Raw genomic sequence first — 20,148 nt, 5'->3', positions numbered from 1 at the left:
CTCAATAGCAAGAATGTCCTTCCTCAAGTTAGGAGACCAAAATTGTGAAAAATACTCCAGGTGTGGTCTCACCAAGGCCCTGTACAACTGCAGCAAGACCTCCCTGCTCCTATATTCAAATCCTTTTGCTATGAAGGCCAACATGCCATTTGCTTTCTTAATTTTCTGCTGTACCTGCATGCCTACTTTCAAAGACTGATGTACCATGACACCCAGGTCTCATTGCACCTTCCTTTTTACTAATCTGTCACCATTCAGATAATCTGCCTTCCTGTTTTTGCCACCAAAGTGGATAACCTCACACTTATCCACATTACACTGCATCTGCCATGCATTTGCCCAAGTAACCTGTCCAAGTCACCCTGCAGCCTCTTAGCATCCTCATAGTTCACACTGCCACCCAGCTTAGTGTCATCTGCAAACTTGGAGATATTACATTCAATTCCTTCGTCCAAATCATTGATGTATATTGTAAATAGCTAGGGTCCCAGCACTGAACCTTGCGGTACCCCACTAGTCACTGCCTGCCATTCTGAAAAGGACCCGTTTATTCCCACTCTGCTTCCTGTCTGCCAACCAGTTCTCGATCCACGTCAATACATTACCCCCAATCCCATGTGCCTTAATTTTGCACACTAATCTCTTGTGTGGGACCTTGTCAAAAGCCTTTTGAAAGTCTAAATGCACCACATCCACTGGTTTGCCCTTGTCCACTCTGCTAGTTACATCCTCAAAAAATTCTAGAAGATTCGTCGAGCATGATTTCCCTTTCATAAATCCATGCTGACTTGGACCGATCCTGTCACTGCTTTCCAAATGCCTTGCTATTACATCTTTAATAATTGATTCAAGCATTTTCCCCACTACCAATGTCAGGCTAACCGGTCTATAATTCCCTGTTTTCTCTCTCCCTTTTTTAAAAAAAAGTGGTGTTACATTAGCTACCCTCCAATCCATAGGAACTGATCCAGAGTCCATGGAATTTTGGAAAATGACCACCAATGCATCTACTATTTCTAGGGCCACTTCCTTAAGTACTCTGGAATGCAGTCAATCAGGCCCTGGGGATTTATCAGCCTTCAATCCCATCAATATCCCTAACACCATTTTCTGACTAATAAGGAGTTCCCTCAGTTCCTCCTTCTTGCTACACCCTCGGTCCCCAAGTGTGATACCAGTTAGGAAACATTATTGGGAGACCAGAGAGATGGATGGCGATTAAAATCATTGGATTTGATCAGAGTGGTCCAGTCACAAAAGAATCTTTTGCCAATGGTGAGAAACTACAAGCACCATTGATAGCAAGAAATTATGAGATGATAATGATTTAATGTAGTTTTAATAAGCAAGTTTGGGTGGGATAACAAGTAACTGGCTACTAGAAAGACTGCCGGTCGGACAAAATGAGTAACTGGAATGAGAAAGAACCCGATATGAGCAATAATGGGAAGTCTGCTACTGGGCAATCACCAAATAAAGCCGAGGGGGAACAAAAGTCATTCAACAGATCTGAAAAGGAAATAATTAGCTGAACTTCATGTACTGGATGAAGTATACTTTGAGACACTGGGCACATTCAAAGCCTGTGTGTTACCTAGGGCATTTATGGGTTTTGTGCAGTTGATTTTTCAGAAACCAGAATTATGTATTCAGTTTCTTCTCTCTCCACCCGCCCCCACCCCAAGAGTCCTTCATATGTTAAAGCTGCTGGTTTCAAGTTGCTGGTTAAAATTAGCTTTGTATATGTGTATCGGAGGTTGTTCTGATTTATGCTGTTGCTTTACTTGATTAGCCTCCTTTTGTATATTGTGTTGAATCTCTTGAGTCAGAAGGTTGTGGGTTCAAGTCCCCCAGAGTTGAACACAAAATCTAGGCTGACACTTTAATGCAGTGCTGCACTGTCGGCGCTGCCGTCTTTCGGATCAGAAGTTAAACTGAGGCCTTGTGTCTGCTCAGGTGGACGTAAAAGATCCATCCCGTGGCACTATTTTGAAGCTGCAGCATGACTTCTAGCTCCTTGTATTCTAGACTTCTAGAGATAAAGGCCAGCATTCCATTAGCCTTTTTGATTATTTTTTGTACCTGTCCAATGACATTTTAATCTTTGTACATGGACCCCTAAGTCCCTTTGGACCTCCATTGCTTCTTGGTTTTTTTACCATTTAGAAAGTACCCTGTGCTATCTTTTTAGGTCCAAAGTGAATGACCTCACTTGCCTATACTGAAATCCATTTGCCAGTTTTGGCCATTTACTTAATCTATTAATATCACTTTTTAATTTTATGCTTCCATCTACACTGCTTACAGTGCTGCCTGTATTTGTCATTGGCAAACTTGGATATATGGCTCTCTATCCCATCATCTAAGCCGTTAATAAATAGTGAATATTTGAGGCCCCACCACACATCCTAGTAGTCACATCCTGCCAATTAGCAAATCTCCTAACTAGGTGAATAATTTGCCCTCAATTCCATGAGCTTCAATTTTAGCTAACAGTCTCTTATGATTAACTTTATTGAATGCCTTTGGAAATCCATATAAATAATATCCATAGACATTCCCCTGTCAACTATTTTAATTACACAGCACTGGCCTCTCCACCAGCAATTTCTGGATCCACTCCTCTCTCTTTCTCTCTCTCTCTCTCTCTCTCTCTCTCCCCTGTCCCCCTCCCCCCTTCACTGCAGTAAAGTGATTGGCTTTTTGTAACTGCTAAACTTTCAATCACACTGCTTTATCTTCACAAGGATTGTACTCTTAATTGAATCTTTAAGGAACCTTGGTATCATCAACCCAAATAATCTTAAAGTGCCCCCTTTTAAGAGACACAACTAATAAAACCCAAATCGTACAAAAGAAACTCAATAAGTTAAATCATCATGTTTCTAACGTCAACTACCCCTCCAGCCGTAAGGCCTCAATCGGTGGATGCTTCGTGCTCCTTATCTAAGGCTGCCCGAGTATGGATGAAGCCACGGAAGAGGTAATTGGTCAGAGTGACCGCCCACACAGGCTGCGGTCAATCTAGACCTGTGGATGGCTGTCTTGCCAAGGAGCAGACCCACCAGCAGGTGCTGACTCCTTCCCTCCCTCCAAACAAAGATCAGGAGAGTGGGACGACTGAAGTGTGGCCAGAAATTGAGGAGCAGCCCTTTCAAATACTAGATCAAGTGATGCCCATCTTAATAGGCAGTCCCTCGGAATCGAGGAAGACTTGCTTCCACTCCAAAGTGAGTTTTTAGATGGCTGAACAGTCCGATATGAGAGCCACGGACTCTGTTACAGGTGGGACAGACATTCGTCAAGGGAAGGGGTCAGTGGGGCTGGTTTGCCACGTGCTCCTTCCGCTGCCTGCGCTTGGCCTCTTCACGCTCTTTGCGTTGAAACTCGAAGAGCTCAACGCCCTCCCGGATACACTTTCTCCACCTCGGGCAGTCTTCGGCCAGGGTCTCCCAGGTGTCAGTGGTGATGTCGCACTTTACCAGGGAGGCTTTGAGGGTGTCCTTATAACATTTCTGCTGTCCTCCTTTGGCTTGTTTACCATGAAGGAGCTCCGCATAAAGCATTTGCTTGGGGAGTCTCGTATCTGGCATGCGAACTACGTAGCCTGCCCAGCGAAGCTGATTGAGTGTGGTCAGTGTTTCAACACTGGGGATGTTAGCCTGTTCGAGGACACTGGTGTTGGTGCGCCTGTCCTCCCAGGGGATTTGCAGGATCTTGCGGAGACATCGTTGGTGATAAATCTCCAACGACTTGAGGTGCATTCTATACATCGTCCATGCCTCAGATCCATACAGAAGGGCGGGTATTACTACAGCCCTGTAGACCATGAGCTTGGTGGTAGATTTGAGGGCCTAGACTTCAAACACTCTTTTCCTCAGATGGCCGAAGGCTGCACTGGCGTACTGGAGGCAATGTTGAATCTTCGCATCAATGTCTGCCTTTGTTGATAAGAGGCTCCCGAGATATGGGAAATGGTCCACGTTGTCGTGGGCCCTGCCGTAGGTTTTGATGATTGGAGGGCAGTGCTGTGCGCCAGTGACAGGCTGGTGGAGGACCTTTGTCTTACGGATGTTAAGCGTAAGGCCCATGCTTTCATATGCCTCGGTGAATACATTGACTATACCCTGGAGTTCAGCCTCTAAATGTGCGCAGACGCAGGCATCGTCCGCATACTGCAGCTCAATGACAGAGGTTGGGGTGATCTTGGACCTGGCCTGGAGGTGGCGTAGATTAAACAGCTTCCCACTGGTTCTGTAGTTTAGTTCCAAAAGTGGGTCTGTAATGGATCCGTTGGTCTGCATGTTATCGTGGAGCAGGCGAAGAATGTTGACAAGGAATGTATTGCACTGAGGCTGGTTTAGCGATCATGTGACCCCCCCACCCCCCCAACAGCTGTCGGGCGCGCGGGCGATCATGTGACCTCAGCCAACAGGGCGCGCGCCGCCTGTCAAACTAACCGACCGGAAGTTGACCGGAGCGCGACTTCCGCCGTTTGCGGTGGCGCGTGGAGTTTGTAAACAAGCTGGCTGCTGGGAGCGGGGATGCGGACAGAGGTAAAGGCAGGCCCAGCACAGGCCCAGCACGGGGCCGGGAGTCGGGTAAATACTGTTGTTCAGGTCGGCCGGTGAAGCGAGCAGCGGCTGGCGGAGGTTTTGCTCACCCTCCGTCGGGGGAAGCTCCGCTTCGAGGCCGGCTGCAATCCGGGATTGAGCTGACTTTTATCGGTCCGAGGCCCAGCACTTAGTTGGAGTTAGGGGGAGGTTTGATTCCGTTGCGGCCCGTGACCTGGCCATACAAACTGCTTTCGGATCTCCCCCCGTGTGTTGTGCATTTTATTATGTGAAATTTAAAATGAGTTACTGGTTGAAGGTATAATTTAGAATCTAGCAGTTTTCTATTCATTGTTTGTATGCTCGGTCTTAAAACTTCTATCTAGACCATAAACAATAGTCGTGCACATCAACCACCAAAACTCAGAAAAGCTGGCATAGACTCCCAAAAAACTGACCAACAACAAAAGGTGAAACCTAGAGCTGAATAAAGGCCTATCCTGAATGATTTCAATTCTTTTTTTACTTAATTAGATTTCTGGATTGGTATTTTGTCAATCACATCTTGCAATTAATTTTTCTAAAATTATGCTTTTCAGTCACTGCCACCCAAAACTATCACTCACCCTCACCACCATTATTTAGTATCAGCTAAATCCTCCATGTAGATTTCGATGGATAACAATTTTAACCTGGTAGATAAATCTGCCCAGGCTAATATGAGGTGAAGCAGGAAAAACAGAAAAGTGGAATGGATATTCTCAATTACATTCAGGACTCTGAGGCTACTTGCTGGGCCGACTAAGACACTAAAGGGCCAACAAAGATCATCGTGAACAGAGGGCATTATTTCTCTCTTGCTTCTGTCATCACCAACATTATAACATAATTGAAACTCTTAACTATGAGATTATCAACACCTCAGAATCTAAACAAGAAGCCAATAAATGGTCTGCTTTAATTTAAATTATGCATTCTCTGGTCTGAAACTGGTCGGTGTGAGCTATACGACTAGAGATGAAATAGATCCTCGGCTATTAAAAGAAGCAAGGGAGGAAATTGTGGCGGCTCTGACCATCAATTTCCAATCTTCCTTTGCTATAGGAGTGGGGCCAGAGGATTGGAGATCTGCTAACGTTGTACCATTGTTTAAAAAGGGATAAACCTAGTAATTACAGGCCAGTTAGTTTAACCTCGGTGGTGGGCAAATTATTGGAATCAATTCTGAGAGACAGTATAAAGCTTCATTTAGAAAGACACAGATTAATCAAGGATAGTCAGCATGGATTTGTTAAGGGAAGGCCGTTTTTGTCTGACTAACTTAATTGAATTTTTTGAGGAGATAACAAGGAGGGTCGATGAGGGAAATGCGTTTGATGTAGTCTATGTGGATTTTAGCAAGGCTTTTGACAAGGTCATACATGGCAGGCTGATCAAAAAAGTAAAAGCCCATGGGGTTCAAGGGAGAGTGGCAAATTGGATCTAAAATTGGCTCAGTGGCAGGAAGCACAGTGTAATGGTTGAAGGGTGTTTTTGCGACTAGTAGTATATATTAATGATTTAGATTTAAATGTAGGCAGCGTGAAAGAAATTTGCAGATGATATAAAAATTGGCCGTGTGGTTGACAGTGAGGAGGAAAGCTTTAGACTGCAGGAAGATATTGATGAACTGGTCAGTTGGGCAGAATTGTGGAAAATGGAATTCAATCTGGAAAAGTGTGAGGGTAATGCATTTGGGGAGGGGTAACAAGGCAAGGGAATACACAATAGATGGAAGGATACTGAGAGGTGTGGAGGAACAGAGGGACCTTAGAGTGTATGTCCACAGATCTTTAAAGGTAACAGGACAGGTCGATAAGGTAGTTAAAAAGGCATATGGAATGTTTTCCTTTATGAGACAAGGCATAGACTACAAGAGCAGGGAAGTTATGCTAGAACTGTATACAGCACTAGTTAGACCACAGCTTGAGTACAGTTCTGGTCACCTCATTACAGGAAGGATGTGGTTGCACTGGAGAGGGTGGAGAGGAGATTTACGAAGATGTTGCCAGGACTGGAAAATTTTAGCTATGAGGAAAGATTGCATAGGCTGGGGTTGTTTTCTTTGTAACAGAGGAGGCTGAGGGGAGATTTAATTGAGGTGAATAAAATTATGAGAGACCTAGATAAAATGGCTAGAAAGGACCTGTTTCCCTTAGCGGAGAGGTCAATAATCAGGGGGCATAGATTTAAAGAAGTTGGTAGAAAGATTAAAGGTGAGATGAGGGAAAAAAAAATCACCCAGAGGGTGGTGGGGGTCTGGAACTCACTGCCTGAAAGGGTGGAAGAGGCAGAAACCCGCATCATATTTAAAAAGTACTTGGATATGCAAGAGCCGTGACCTACAGCGCTGCGGACCTAGTGCTGGAAGGTGGCGTTAGGCTGGGTACTCTTTTTCGATTGACACAGACATGATAGGCCGAGTGGCCTCCTTCTGTGTTGTAATTTTCTATGATTTTAGAGAATGAGTGTGCCGAGTATTTGGGCAATTGGTTGGTACAGTGAGTTGGTGTACTGTCTTTACACCTTGATTTGAGACAGTCCAGGTTTTGGAAATGAACAGATGTTAAGAATTCCAGCACAGTTACGGCAAGATGAGAGTCTGAACCAGAGTTTTAAACCAGTAACTGCACTGATCACGGCAGTGCAACTTTTTGCTTTTAATTGTTAAGTCTGCTTTAATTCATTCTGCCCTCCCTGATGAGCCTCATGACTCATTCTAGAGGGAATCACATTGAGTTCTGCCCAGTGTGAGCAGCCTGCGATATTTGATATAGGGAGTTTTAAAGCATATCTGACTACAGAATCGGGCCTGCACTTTGTTATATATATCATAAATTAGAATATTTATAATATCCTGCCACTCTGGTTGATAACTTTCATTTACTGAGTGCTCATTTGGAGCCAGTGAGGAAGTGGACACTCTAAAGTTGTACTGCGGTCAAATGTTGGCTACTTTTGTTTAGAAATTGTGAAACATGGCAAATGAAAATGAAGGTGTGAATGAGGACCTACATGTCGTGGAAGAGGAGGAAGAAGACGAAAATGCTCTTGATTATCACCAGGATAGAATGCCACTCCCAACGTTTCATGATTCTGTACCAGAAGAACGTAGCGGCCACATAGCTGTAGCACATGGAAGCTATATGTATATCTTGGGTGGTTATAAGGTAAGATAGTACTGACTACGTGACCTGTTCATGTAAATTTTATGAAATTATTTCAATATGCTGTTCCATTTATTCTAACTGATGTATACAGGAAATAATTCCGGTCTTTAAAACCTTGGTGTGTGAGTATAAGAAAAAATGTGGCTTCAGGCAATCCAGATCATATTTGCATTTGCATCTCCATGACCCAGTAATGCTGCATGAGTTCAGATCAGCAAGCATCAAAATACTGTGACAACATTGTTCCATATCTTCTCTTCTCATCTTCATTTTTTTTTATTCGTTTCTTGGATGTGGGCATCGCTGGCAAGGCCAGCATTTATTGCCCATCCCTAATCGCCCTTGAGAAGGTGGTGGTGAGGTACCACCTTGAACTGCTGCAGTCCATGTGGTTCAAGAACTCCCATAATGCTGCTAGGTAGGGAGTTCCAGGATTTTGACCCAGCAGCTATGAAGGAATGGCAATATATTTCCAAGTCAGGAAGGTGTCTGACTTGGAAGGGAACTGCACCTGCTGCCCTTATCCTTCTAGGTGTTAGAGGTCGTGGGCTTGGGAGGTGCTGTCGCAAACGCCTTGGTGAGTTGCTGCAGTGCATCTTGTAGATGGTATACACTGTAGTCAGTTGTGGCAGTGGTGGACGGAGTGACTGTTTAGGGTGGTGGATGGGGTGCCAATCCAGCGAGCTGCTTTGTCCTGGATGTTGTCGAGCTTCTTTAGTGTTGGAGCTGCAATCAACCAGACAACTGGAGAATATTCCATCACATTCCTGACTTGTGTCTTGTAGATGGTGGAAAGACTTTGGGGAGTCAGGAGGTGAGACAGTCGCTGCAGAATACCCAGCCTCTGACCTGCTTTTGTAGCCACAGTATTTATGTGGCTGGTTTAGTTAAGTTTCTGGGCAATGGTGACCCCCAGGATGTTGATGGTGGTTGATGGTAATGCTGTTGAATGTCAGGGGCTGGTGGTTAGATTCTCTCTTGTTGGAGCTAGTCATTGCCTGGCACTTGTGCGGTATGAATGTTACTTGCTACTTACCAGCCCAACCTGAATGTTGTCCAGGTCTTGCTGAATGCGGGCATGGACTGCTTTATCTGAGGAGTTGTGAATAGAACTGAACACTGTGCAATCATCAGCGAATCAGTTTTCCCCCCCGATTCCCATTGACTTCAATTTTACTAGGGCTCCTTGATGCTGCACTCTCTCAAATGCTGCCTTGTTGTTAAGGTCAGTCACTCTCCCTTCATCTCTGGAATTCAGCTCTTTTCACCCAAACTGAGTATCGGTGAGCAGATTATTGGTGAGTAAGTGCCGCTTGATAGCATTGTCAATGATGCCATCCATCACTTTGTTGATGATTGACTGAAGGGTAATGGGCTAGATTGGATTTATTTGGTATAGAGCATTGCAAAAATTCTCAACCTTCATGATCATTGCTGTGGCTATATTATTTACCATTAATCATGATTGCATTGTAGTATGTTGAAATAAAATGATTTGATAAAAAAAAAAGTCAGATGATTTTTGTTAAACAGAATTGGGACTTCATAAAATCATTTTAAAAGCTATGACAAGAATTTTAAGTACAGTCATTATTTTGGTTATTTCTCCTGAAATATTTTAAATTTTTTTGCAGAATGCTGCAATTCGAGGCTACCATGATTTCTACTTGCCAAGAGAAGAACTTTGGATCTATAACATGGAAACTGGGCGATGGTATGCATAATGTTTCTATTTTCTATCTATATTTTACACATCGATATTAAAAAAATGCTAACAGATAATTCTGTCCCACCCCCCCCAGCAAAATGGTTTGGTGTGACTGGTGTTTTAGGGCACATTGGTAAAGATTATGTTGTACAACCTTTAGTAGAGTTGATGTCTGATATTTTTTGGAATGATTTGCAACACTATGCATCCGATTATGTCACTTTCTGTGCATGCACCAGTCCCCTGGTGACGTCGATTTCTACGCACAGGCAAATGATCTGATGATGTTGCTGCTTCCGATGACATCAATGCGAGGTGGGAGGCTGTTCAATTTGGAACCCTCACTCCTTCAGGGGTGGGGGTGGGGGGGTGCTGTGCGGTTCATCTGTTTCATGGGAAGTTTTTACAGATGCCCACTCTAGGTTCACAACAACTGCCACAAATTGGTGCCATGCAGTCCTCTAGCCATTGGGACCTGGTGTGACAGACTGGCAAGTCCTCACAGCTGTTTCATTCAGCTGCATGTCCATTTGGTCAGCCACAACCAGGGAAGCAACTTCTCCTTGCCTCCACACTGAGTTCCCTTTTAGTATTCATGTTCAAACCTATCCTCCTTCAGGGTGCACAGATGCTTAGCATCATAGATCTCTGGGGCATTGCATCTGCTAAATGTGACAATATCATGGAAGCTCCATGTCCTCAGGCCTTCTTGACCTCCACAGAGCTTGAAAACTCAGTCAAGCATATGCAGCTGTCCATCAACTTTGCTAACTTGTCTATGTCTCTCTGCAATCTGTTGCGGTCCTCACCGCTGGTTCCCATGCTCAGGAATTCTTGTGCTCCTCATTCCACAGTCCTTGTCTCCTACAAGCCACCCAACATCCCTGGCAACCCACTCAATTTCCTCATGTGCACCATAGGGTAGATCTGATTAGCCGAGCCTCCTGTGAGACATCTTAGCCAGCTCCCATCAGAAAATTGGTACAATCTAGATTGTTAACTAGCAGATCACAAATCATAATTGCATGAGTCAACCATAACGCTTTTACCAAAGTCAACTGCCAACTTATCTTTCTTTCCTATCTCTCGAAGTGGTCGGCAAGGACAAGATCACATTCATTGCATGCTCACAGCTGCCCCAACAATGTAGCCCATGTCCTTGAACGGCTGCAATCCTTGTGTAGATGTGGTGTAGGGTTGGGGATTGCATGATTCTGACCTTGGAAGGTGGAGAGCAGGTGGGTGGCTTTCTCCTATTTGACATGGTCATTACCTAGCACTGGCATGGCGTGAATGTTGTCCACCGTTTGGCAACCCAGGTCTGAATGTTATCCAGGTCCCACTGTAGGCTGCCTCATCAGGGGAGTTATGAATATAGCAGAGTACTCTGGAATTGTCAGTGGGCAGCCTCACTCCTGATTTTATGTCAGAAGGAAGGTCGTTGAGGAGCATGGGTTTCGTGTGCAGGCAGCAGAGACAGTCTCTTTTCATATAGTGCTGATCATGGAACCATTGGAGGAGTCCAGAACCCGCATCTGCAATTCAATGTGGGAGGCATGACATGATGTGAAGAATACCCTTGTGACTGTGGCAGTCCAGGAGAACAATGCAGGCACTAGACAGCACGAGGATGGTATGGGAACTGTAGTCATGTCTGCAGTGGCAATGTTGCTTTTTCCATAGATGGAAGTTTCACAAAGTATCCTTGGCTGCTCAGAAACTGCAGATCATTTCCAGCCAAAACCTTTGTTGCAGAAACACACTCCTATGTGCTTGCATTTAACCAGCCCCAGCTCCCCCCACACCCCCCCCATGATCTTTTATTCTCGTGGGTGCTCTGCATGCAAGATGTTACAATTATTAAGATGTTATATTGTATTCACCCTTGTTATAAGATATACTAGATTTAGGCAGAGGTTGTTATGCACAAGCCTTCATTTTTGTTGATTCCCGCTTTATAGAAATATCAGTTTTATTGTAATTTGAGAGGTAGTCCTAGCATTTGCAATTAAGTGAGTTCGACTGAACTGTAAATTTGACTGTTTTCTTAATGCAAATTTTTGAGTACTGTATTAGTTTGTGCAAACATATAGATAGAAGCACTTAAGTGTAAATTATAGTATAACCTTCTGTAACCAAAGTACTTTCTGATGTGCTTAAACCAAAATATTTGGTAATCATTGGGGAATATGTTTTTCCAAATATATAGTTTTGCAGTATTTTCTTCCCTCAGCACTTTTCTCTCCTTTTAATTTTTGCTATTTCCTGAACCCAATGAGTCATACTGGTGTTCCATGGGTGGCAGCAACTCTCTGGTACTTTATCCAGGTCACTATTCATAGAAACATAGAAACATAGAAAATAGGTGCAGGAGTAGGCCATTCGGCCCTTCTAGCCTGCACCGCCATTCAATGAGTTCATGGCTGAACATGCAACTTCAGTACCCCATTCCTGCTTTCTCGCCATATCCCTTGATCCCCCTAGTAGTAAGGACTTCATCTAACTCCTTTTTGAATATATTTAGTGAATTGGCCTTAACAACTTTCTGTGATAGAGAATTCCACAGGTTCACCACTCTCTGGGTGAAGAAGTTTCTCCTCATCTCGGTCCTAAATGGCTTACCCCTTATCCTTAGACTGTGTCCCCTGGTTCTGGACTTCCCCAACATTGGGAACATTCTTCCTGCATCTAACCTGTCTAACCCCGTCAGAGTTTTAAACGTTTCTATGAGGTCCCCTCTCATTCTTCTGAACTCCAGTGAATATAAGCCCAGTTGATCCAGTCTTTCTTGATAGGTCAGTCCCGCCATCCCGGGAATCAGTCTGGTGAACCTTCGCTGCACTCCCTCAATAGCAAGAATGTCCTTCCTCAGGTTAGGAGACCAAAACTGTACACAATACTCCAGGTGTGGCCTCACCAAGGCCCTGTACAACTGTAGCAACACCTCCCTGCCCCTGTACTCCAATCCCCTCGCTATGAAGGCCAACATGCCATTTGCTTTCTTAACTGCCTGCTGTACCTGCATGCCAACCTTCAATGACTGATGTACCATGACACCCAGGTCTCGTTGCACCTCCCCTTTTCCTAATCTGTCACCATTCAGATAATAGTCTGTCTCTCTGTTTTTACCACCAAAGTGGATAACCGCACATTTATCCACATTATACTTCATCTGCCATGCATTTGCCCACTCACCTAACCTATCCAAGTCACTCTGCAGCCTCATAGCATCCTCCTCGCAGCTCACACAGCCACCCAACTTAGTGTCATCCGCAAATTTGGAGATACTACATTTAATCCCCTCGTCTAAATCATTAATGTACAGTGTAAACAGCTGGGGCCCCAGCACAGAACCTTGCGGTACCACTAGTCACTGCCTGCCATTCTGAAAAGTCCCCATTTACTCCTGCTCTTTGCTTCCTGTCTGACAACCAGTTCTCAATCCATGTCAGCACACTACCCCCAATCCCATATGCTTTAACTTTGCACATTAATCTCTTGTGTAGGACCTTGTCGAAAGCCTTCTGAAAGTCCAAATATACCACATCAACTGGTTCTCCCTTGTCCACTCTACTGGAAACATCCTCAAAAAATTCCAGAAGATTTGTCAAGCATGATTTCCCTTTCACAAATCCATGCTGACTTGGACCTATCATGTCACCTCTTTCCAAATGCACTACTATGTCATCCTTAATAATTGATTCCATCATATTTCCCACTACCGATGTCAGGCTGACCGGTCTATAATTCCCTGTTTTCTCTCTCCCTCCTTTTTTAAAAAGTGGGGTTACATTGGCTACCCTTCACTCGATAGGAACTGATCCAGAGTCAATGGAATGTTGGAAAATGACTGTCAATGCATCTGCTATTTCCAAGGCCACCTCCTTAAGTACTCTGTGATGCAGTCCATCATGCCCTGGGGATTTATCGGACTTCAATCCCATCAATTTCCCCAACACAATTTCCCGACTAATAAGGATTTCCCTCAGTTCCTCCTCCTTACTAGACCCTCTGACCCCTTTTATATCCGGAAGGTTGTTTGTGTCCTCCTTAGTGAATACCGAACCAAAGTACTTGTTCAATTGGTCCGCCATTTCTTTGTTCCCCGTTATGACTTCCCCTGATTCTGACTGCAGGGGACCTACGTTTGTCTTTACTAACCTTTTTCTCTTTACATATCTATAGAAACTTTTGCAATCCGTTTTAATGTTCCCTGAAGCTTCTTCTCGTACTCCATTTTCCCTGCCCTAATCAAACCCCTTGTCCTCCTCTGCTGAGTTCTAAATTTCTTCCAGTCCCTGGGTTCGCTGCTATTTCTGGCCAATTTGTATGCCACTTCCTTGGCTTTAATACTATCCCTGATTTCCCTTGATAGCCACGGTTGAGCCACCTTCCCTTTTTTATTTTTACGCCAGACAGGAATGTACAATTGTTGTCGTTCATCCATGCGGTCTCTAAATGTCTGCCATTGCCCATCCACAGTCAACCCCTTAAGTATCATTCGCCAATCTATCCTAGCCAATTCACGCCTCATACCTTCAAATTTAGCCGCCTTTAAGTTCTGGACCATGGTCTCTGAATTAACTGTTTCATTCTCCATCCTAATGCAGAATTCCACCATATTATGGTCACTCTTCCCCAAGGGGCCTCGCACAACGAGATTGCTAATTAATCCTCTCTCATTACACAACACCCAGTCTAAGATGGCCTCCCCCCTAGTTGGTTCCTCGACATATTTGTCTGGAAAACCATCCCTTATGCACTCCAGGAAATCCTCCTCCACCGTATTGCTTCCAGTTTGGATGGCCCAATCTATGTGCATATTAAAGTCACCCATTATAACTGCTGCACCTTTATTGCATGCACCCCTAATTTCCTGTTTGATGCCCTCCCCAACATCACTACTACTGTTTGGAGGTCTGTACACAACTCCCACTAACGTTTTTTGCCCTTTGGTGTTCTGCAGCTCTACCCATATAGATTCCACATCATCCAAGCTAATGTCCTTCCTAACTATTGCATTAATCTCCTCCTTAACCAGCAATGCTACCCCACCTCCTTTTCCTTTTATTCTATCCTTCCTGAATGTTGAATATCCCTGGATGTTGAGTTCCCAGCCCTGATCATCCTGGAGCCACGTCTCTGTAATCCCAATCACATCATGTTTGTTAACATCTATTTGCACAGTTAATTCATCCACGTTATTACGGATACTCCTTACATTAAGACACAAAGCCTTCAGGCTTGTTTTTTTTAACACCCTTTGTCCTTTTAGAATTTTGCTGTGCAGTGGCCCTTTTTGTTCTTCGCCTTGGGTTTCTCTGCCCTCCACTTTTCCTCATCTCCTTTCTGTCTTTTGCTTTTGTCTCCTTTTTGTTTCCCTCTGTCTCACTGCATTGGTTCCCATCCCCCTGCCATATTAGTTTAACTCCTCCCCAACAGCACTCGCAAACTTGGACATTGGTTCCGGTCCTGCCCAGGTGCAGACCATCCGGTTTGTACTAGTCCCACCTCCCCCAGAACCGGTTCCAATGCCCCAGGAATTTGAATCACTCCCTGCTGCACCACTGCTCAAGCCACGTATTCATCTGCGCTATCCTGCGATTCCTACTCTGACTAGCACGTGGCATTGGTAGCAATCCCGAGATTACTACTTTTGAGGTTTTACTTTTTAATTTAGTTCCTAGCTCCCTAAATTCGTTTCGTAGGACCTCATCCCTTTTTTTACCTATGTCGTTGGTACCAATGTGCACCACGACAACTGGCTGATCTCCCTCCCTTTTTAGAATGTCCTGCACCCGCTCCGAGACATCCTTGACCCTTGCACCAGGGAGGCAACATACCATCCTGGAGTCTCGGTTGCGGCCGCAGAAATGCCTATCTATTCCCCTTACAATTGAATCCCCTATCACTATCGCTCTCCCACTCTTTTTCATTATATGTGAATCTAGACAGTGAACGTTGAAAGATTATTTGGCCGAGCGGTATATCACAGCCAACCCCAATCTTATCCCATTTGAAGTTCACACATGTGCGCTTGTCAGAAGAGCACCATGGATACTGACCAGTAGTAGGAAATGAATGCGATTTTTCTCTTCCCCACCCCACTTTCCCTTACCCAAGGACACTAAAGTCAACTGTAGTCTCTCCTTCCCCAAACACTCTGACTGAAATCAGCTAACTCAACAGTGATTGTGAAACCAATATGAAAAAAAGAGAAAATCAGACGAGTGTCCCATTGGGCCCATGTTTTGTGCTGTTTCATGGTTGAGGAAGAACAGCATTACTGACAGAGCTGTGCAGCCTGCTTTCTTAGCCACAGACATTCATGAGGAGAGGAAAGAGAAGGAAAGGAGAAGAGGCTGCAGGGCATTCATTGGCGAGTAAGACACTCTTAAGTAATAACTAATCAAAATGTTTAAGATTTAGCAGTATCCATTTTAAGAAACCATTATTATTATTCTTATAAAACTAGCCAACTGTATCTCCTGCAGATAAAATAATTACTTTCTTACAGGAAGAAGAAGTACACAGAAGGTGATGTTCCTCAGTCCATGTCAGGAAGTTGTGCAGCTTGTGTCGATGGAGTACTATATTTGTTTGGAGGACATCATGCAAGAGGGAACACTAATGAGGTAGTAGCTTTGCACTTGTTGAGTAGGAATCCCATTGTAACAAACCGTTAGATTGTTAGAATGATGCATTTTTTTGAAAACTGAATTGTCAAGTGTTTAAATTCACACATTTATGAAGCCGTTGTACATTTTGATTGGTACTTGGAGGAGAATTCATTGAAATATTAACGCTTCTTGGTATAGTTACAATTATGCTGGGAGTTACAGGGTTTCAAAATGGAAGTAATTTGTTTCTTCTTGGCCCTTTGTAATGAGTATTAAATCGATTCTTTTTGAAGGGTGGCTTATGATTTGTAGATTTGTAAAGCCAATAAAATAAAAAGCAAAATTTTTCCACCACAAGATTTAAAAAAAATTTTGTGGGTGTTGCTGGCAAGGGCACAATTATTACCGATCCTTAAGTTGTCCTGAGAAGGTTGTGGTGGCCTTTCTCCTTGAACTGCTGCAGTCCTGATGATGGTGCTCCCATGATGATATTAGATAAGGAATTCCAGGATATTGATCTGACAGCAATAAAAGAATGATGATGCATGTCCAAGTGAGGATGGAGTATGACTTGGAGGAGAACTTGATGATGATTCCATAATATTGCTGCTCCTGTCCTTGGTGGGAGAGGTCACAGAATAAAGTGCTGCCGAAGTAACCTTGGTGAGTTGCTGCAGTGCATTCTGTAGATTGTAGCATTGTTGTTAGAAGCAGTGATCATAGAAACATAGAAAATAGGTGTAGGAGTAGGCCATTTGGCCCTTCGAGCCTGCACCGCCATTCAATGAGTTCATGGCTGAACATGCAACTTCAGTACCCCATTCCTGCTTTCTCGCCATACCCCTTGATCCCCCAAGTAGTAAGGACTACATCTAACTCCTTTTTGAATATATTTAGTGAATTGGCCTCAACAACTTTCTGTAGTAGAGAATTCCACAGGTTCACCACTCTCTGGCAATGATGTCATATCTTATCACTGAGTTTGTATAATTATGCAAAATTGTTTTAACAATTTATTATTACCATTACAGATTTCCTAACTAGAACAATCATGTGATTTTAGAATTCCTAAACATTCCCCACAGTCATAGGATCAAGTGCAGGTCATCCAGCCCCTCGAGCCTATTTTGCCATTCAATTAGATCCTGGCTGATCTGTATGTAGACACATAGGCCCAAGTTTTCACAAGAAAAAAAACGGGCGCCCCTCCGAGCTGGGCGCCCGTTTTTCGCGCCTAAAACGGCGCCTAAAAAAATCCTCGGTATTCTCCACCTACTTACAGGTCCTCTGGCCCTCGGCGCAGCCAGCACGAGCTGTGGGGGGGGCAGAGCCAGGTCCCGGTGCTGAAAACAGTGCCGGGACCTCTGCACATGCGCGCTACAGTCGGCACGCAAGTGCAGTAGCTCCAGGCGCCGAACTGTATGGGAGGGGCCCGAAGCACGCAGCCCCTAGCCCTGGCTGAATGGCCTCACAGGGGCTGCGTGAATAAGGCTCCTCCCACGGCCAGCTCCTGCTCCCCGCCCGACCCGACCCCCGCTCTCTCCCCCCCCCCCCCCCCGACCCGACCCGACCCCCGCTCCCCACCGCCCCGACCCGAGACCCGCTCCCCCACCCCCCCCCCCCCCCCCGACTGACCCGACCAGCGCTCCTGTTCCCCGACCCCTCCCCTTCTCTCTCTCTCCCTCCCTCCCCTCTCTCTCTCTCTCTCTCCCCCTCCCTCTCTCTTCCTCTCTCCCTCTATCTCCCTCCCTCCCCTCTCTCTCCCTCCCCTCTCTCTCCCTCCCTCCCCTCTCTCTCTCTCTCCCTCCCTCTCTCTCTCTCCCTCCCCCCCTCTCTCCCTCCCTCTCCCTCCATCCCTCTCTCTCTCTCTCTCTCTCCCCGCCTCTCTCTCCCCCCTCTCTCTCCCCCCCTCTCTCTCCCCCCTCTCTCTCCCCCCCTCTCTCTCCCCCCCTCTCTCCCCCCCTCTCTCTCCCCCCCTCTCTCTCCCCCCCTCTCTCTCCCCCCCTCTCTCTCCCCCCCTCTCTCTCCCCCCCTCTCTCTCCCCCCTCTCTCTCCCCCCCTCTCTCTCCCCCCTCTCTCTCCCTCCCTCTCACCCTCCCTCCCCCCCCCTCTCTCTCTCTCCCTCCCCCCCTCTCTCTCTCTCCCTCCCTCTCTCTCTCTCTCTCTCTCTCTCTCCCCTCCCGCTCAGCGACACGAACGGCTTTCTCCCCCCCCCCGTCTCTCTTCCCCCCCGTCTCTCTCCCCCCCCGTCTCTCTCCCCCCCCGTCTCTCTCCCCCCCGTCTCTCTCCCCCCCCGTCTCTCTCCCCCCCGTCTCTCTCCCCCCCCGTCTCTCTCCCCCCCCGTCTCTCTCCCCCCCGTCTCTCTCCCCCCCCGTCTCTCTCCCCCCCCGTCTCTCTCCCCCCCGTCTCTCTCCCCCCCGTCTCTCCCCCCCCGTCTCTCTCCCCCCCCGTCTCTCTCCCCCCCCCGTCTCTCTCCCCCCCGTCTCTCTCCCCCCCCGTCTCTCTCCCCCCCGTCTCTCTCCCCCCCGTCTCTCTCCCCCCCCGTCTCTCTCCCCCCCCGTCTCTCTCCCCCCCCGTCTCTCTCCCCCCCCGTCTCTCTCCCCCCCCGTCTCTCTCCCCCCCCGTCTCTCTCCCCCCCCGTCTCTCTCCCCCCCGTCTCTCTCCCCCCCCCGTCTCTCTCCCCCCCGTCTCTCTCCCCCCCCCGTCTCTCTCCCCCCCCGTCTCTCTCCCCCCCCCGTCTCTCTCCCCCCCCGTCTCTCTCCCCCCCGTCTCTCTCCCCCCCGTCTCTCTCCCCCCCCGTCTCTCTCCCCCCCCGTCTCCTCCCTCCCCCCCCCGTCTCTCTCCCCCCCCGTCTCTCTCCCCCCCGTCTCTCTCCCCCCCCGTCTCTCTCCCCCCCCGTCTCTCTCCCCCCCGTCTCTCTCCCCCCCCGTCTCTCTCCCCCCCCGTCTCTCTCCCCCCCCGTCTCTCTCCCCCCCCGTCTCTCTCCCCCCCCGTCTCTCTCCCCCCCCGTCTCTCTCCCCCCCGTCTCTCTCCCCCCGTCTCTCTCCCCCCCCGTCTCTCTCCCCCCCCGTCTCTCTCCCCCCCGTCTCTCTCCCCCCCCGTCTCTCTCCCCCCCGTCTCTCTCCCCCCCGTCTCTCTCCCCCCCCGTCTCTCTCCCCCCCCGTCTCTCTCCCCCCGTCTCTCTCCCCCCCCCGTCTCTCTCCCCCCCCGTCTCTCTCCCCCCCCGTCTCTCTCCCCCCCCGTCTCTCTCCCCCCCGTCTCTCTCCCCCCCCGTCTCTCTCCCCCCCCGTCTCTCTCCCCCCCCGTCTCTCTCCCCCCCCGTCTCTCTCCCCCCCGTCTCTCTCCCCCCCCGTCTCTCTCCCCCCCCGTCTCTCTCCCCCCCGTCTCTCTCCCCCCCGTCTCTCTCCCCCCCCGTCTCTCTCCCCCCCCGTCTCTCTCCCCCCCGTCTCTCTCCCCCCCCGTCTCTCTCCCCCCCCGTCTCTCTCCCCCCCCGTCTCTCTCCCCCCCGTCTCTCTCCCCCCCCGTCTCTCTCCCCCCCGTCTCTCTCCCCCCCGTCTCTCTCCCCCCCCGTCTCTCTCCCCCCCCGTCTCTCTCCCCCCCGTCTCTCTCCCCCCCCGTCTCTCTCCCCCCCCGTCTCTCTCCCCCCCCCGTCTCTCTCCCCCCCCGTCTCTCTCCCCCCCCGTCTCTCTCCCCCCCGTCTCTCTCCCCCCCCGTCTCTCTCCCCCCCGTCTCTCTCCCCCCCCGTCTCTCTCCCCCCCGTCTCTCTCCCCCCCCCGTCTCTCTCCCCCCCCGTCTCTCTCCCCCCGTCTCTCTCCCCCCCCGTCTCTCTCCCCCCCCGTCTCTCTCCCCCCCGTCTCTCTCCCCCCCGTCTCTCTCCCCCCCCGTCTCTCTCCCCCCCGTCTCTCTCCCCCCCGTCTCTCTCCCCCCCCGTCTCTCTCCCCCCCCGTCTCTCTCCCCCCCCGTCTCTCTCCCCCCCGTCTCTCTCCCCCCCCGTCTCTCTCCCCCCCCCCGTCTCTCTCCCCCCCGTCTCTCTCCCCCCCCGTCTCTCTCCCCCCCCC

The 20,148-nt window shown here is 48.0% G+C and overlaps 1 protein-coding gene across 1 annotated transcript in view; it reads left to right on the top strand.

The window, feature by feature from the left end:
* The first annotated feature begins 4,470 nt into the window (after positions 1-4,470).
* Positions 4,471-20,148, top strand: part of klhdc2 (kelch domain containing 2) — a 25,939-nt gene continuing 10,261 nt past the window's right edge. Inside the window, exons 1-4 of the mRNA XM_070877926.1 lie at positions 4,471-4,556; positions 7,559-7,762; positions 9,397-9,476; positions 15,988-16,151. Of these exons, the coding sequence (XP_070734027.1) occupies positions 7,571-7,762; positions 9,397-9,476; positions 15,988-16,151 (436 nt within the window). The 5' untranslated portion in view covers positions 4,471-4,556; positions 7,559-7,570. The remainder of the gene's footprint in view (positions 4,557-7,558; positions 7,763-9,396; positions 9,477-15,987; positions 16,152-20,148) is intronic.

The sequence above is a fragment of the Pristiophorus japonicus genome, chromosome 4, assembly GCF_044704955.1.
Source record: "Pristiophorus japonicus isolate sPriJap1 chromosome 4, sPriJap1.hap1, whole genome shotgun sequence".
NCBI lineage: Eukaryota > Metazoa > Chordata > Chondrichthyes > Pristiophoridae > Pristiophorus > Pristiophorus japonicus.
This window is presented reverse-complemented; position numbering and strand designations above follow the sequence as displayed.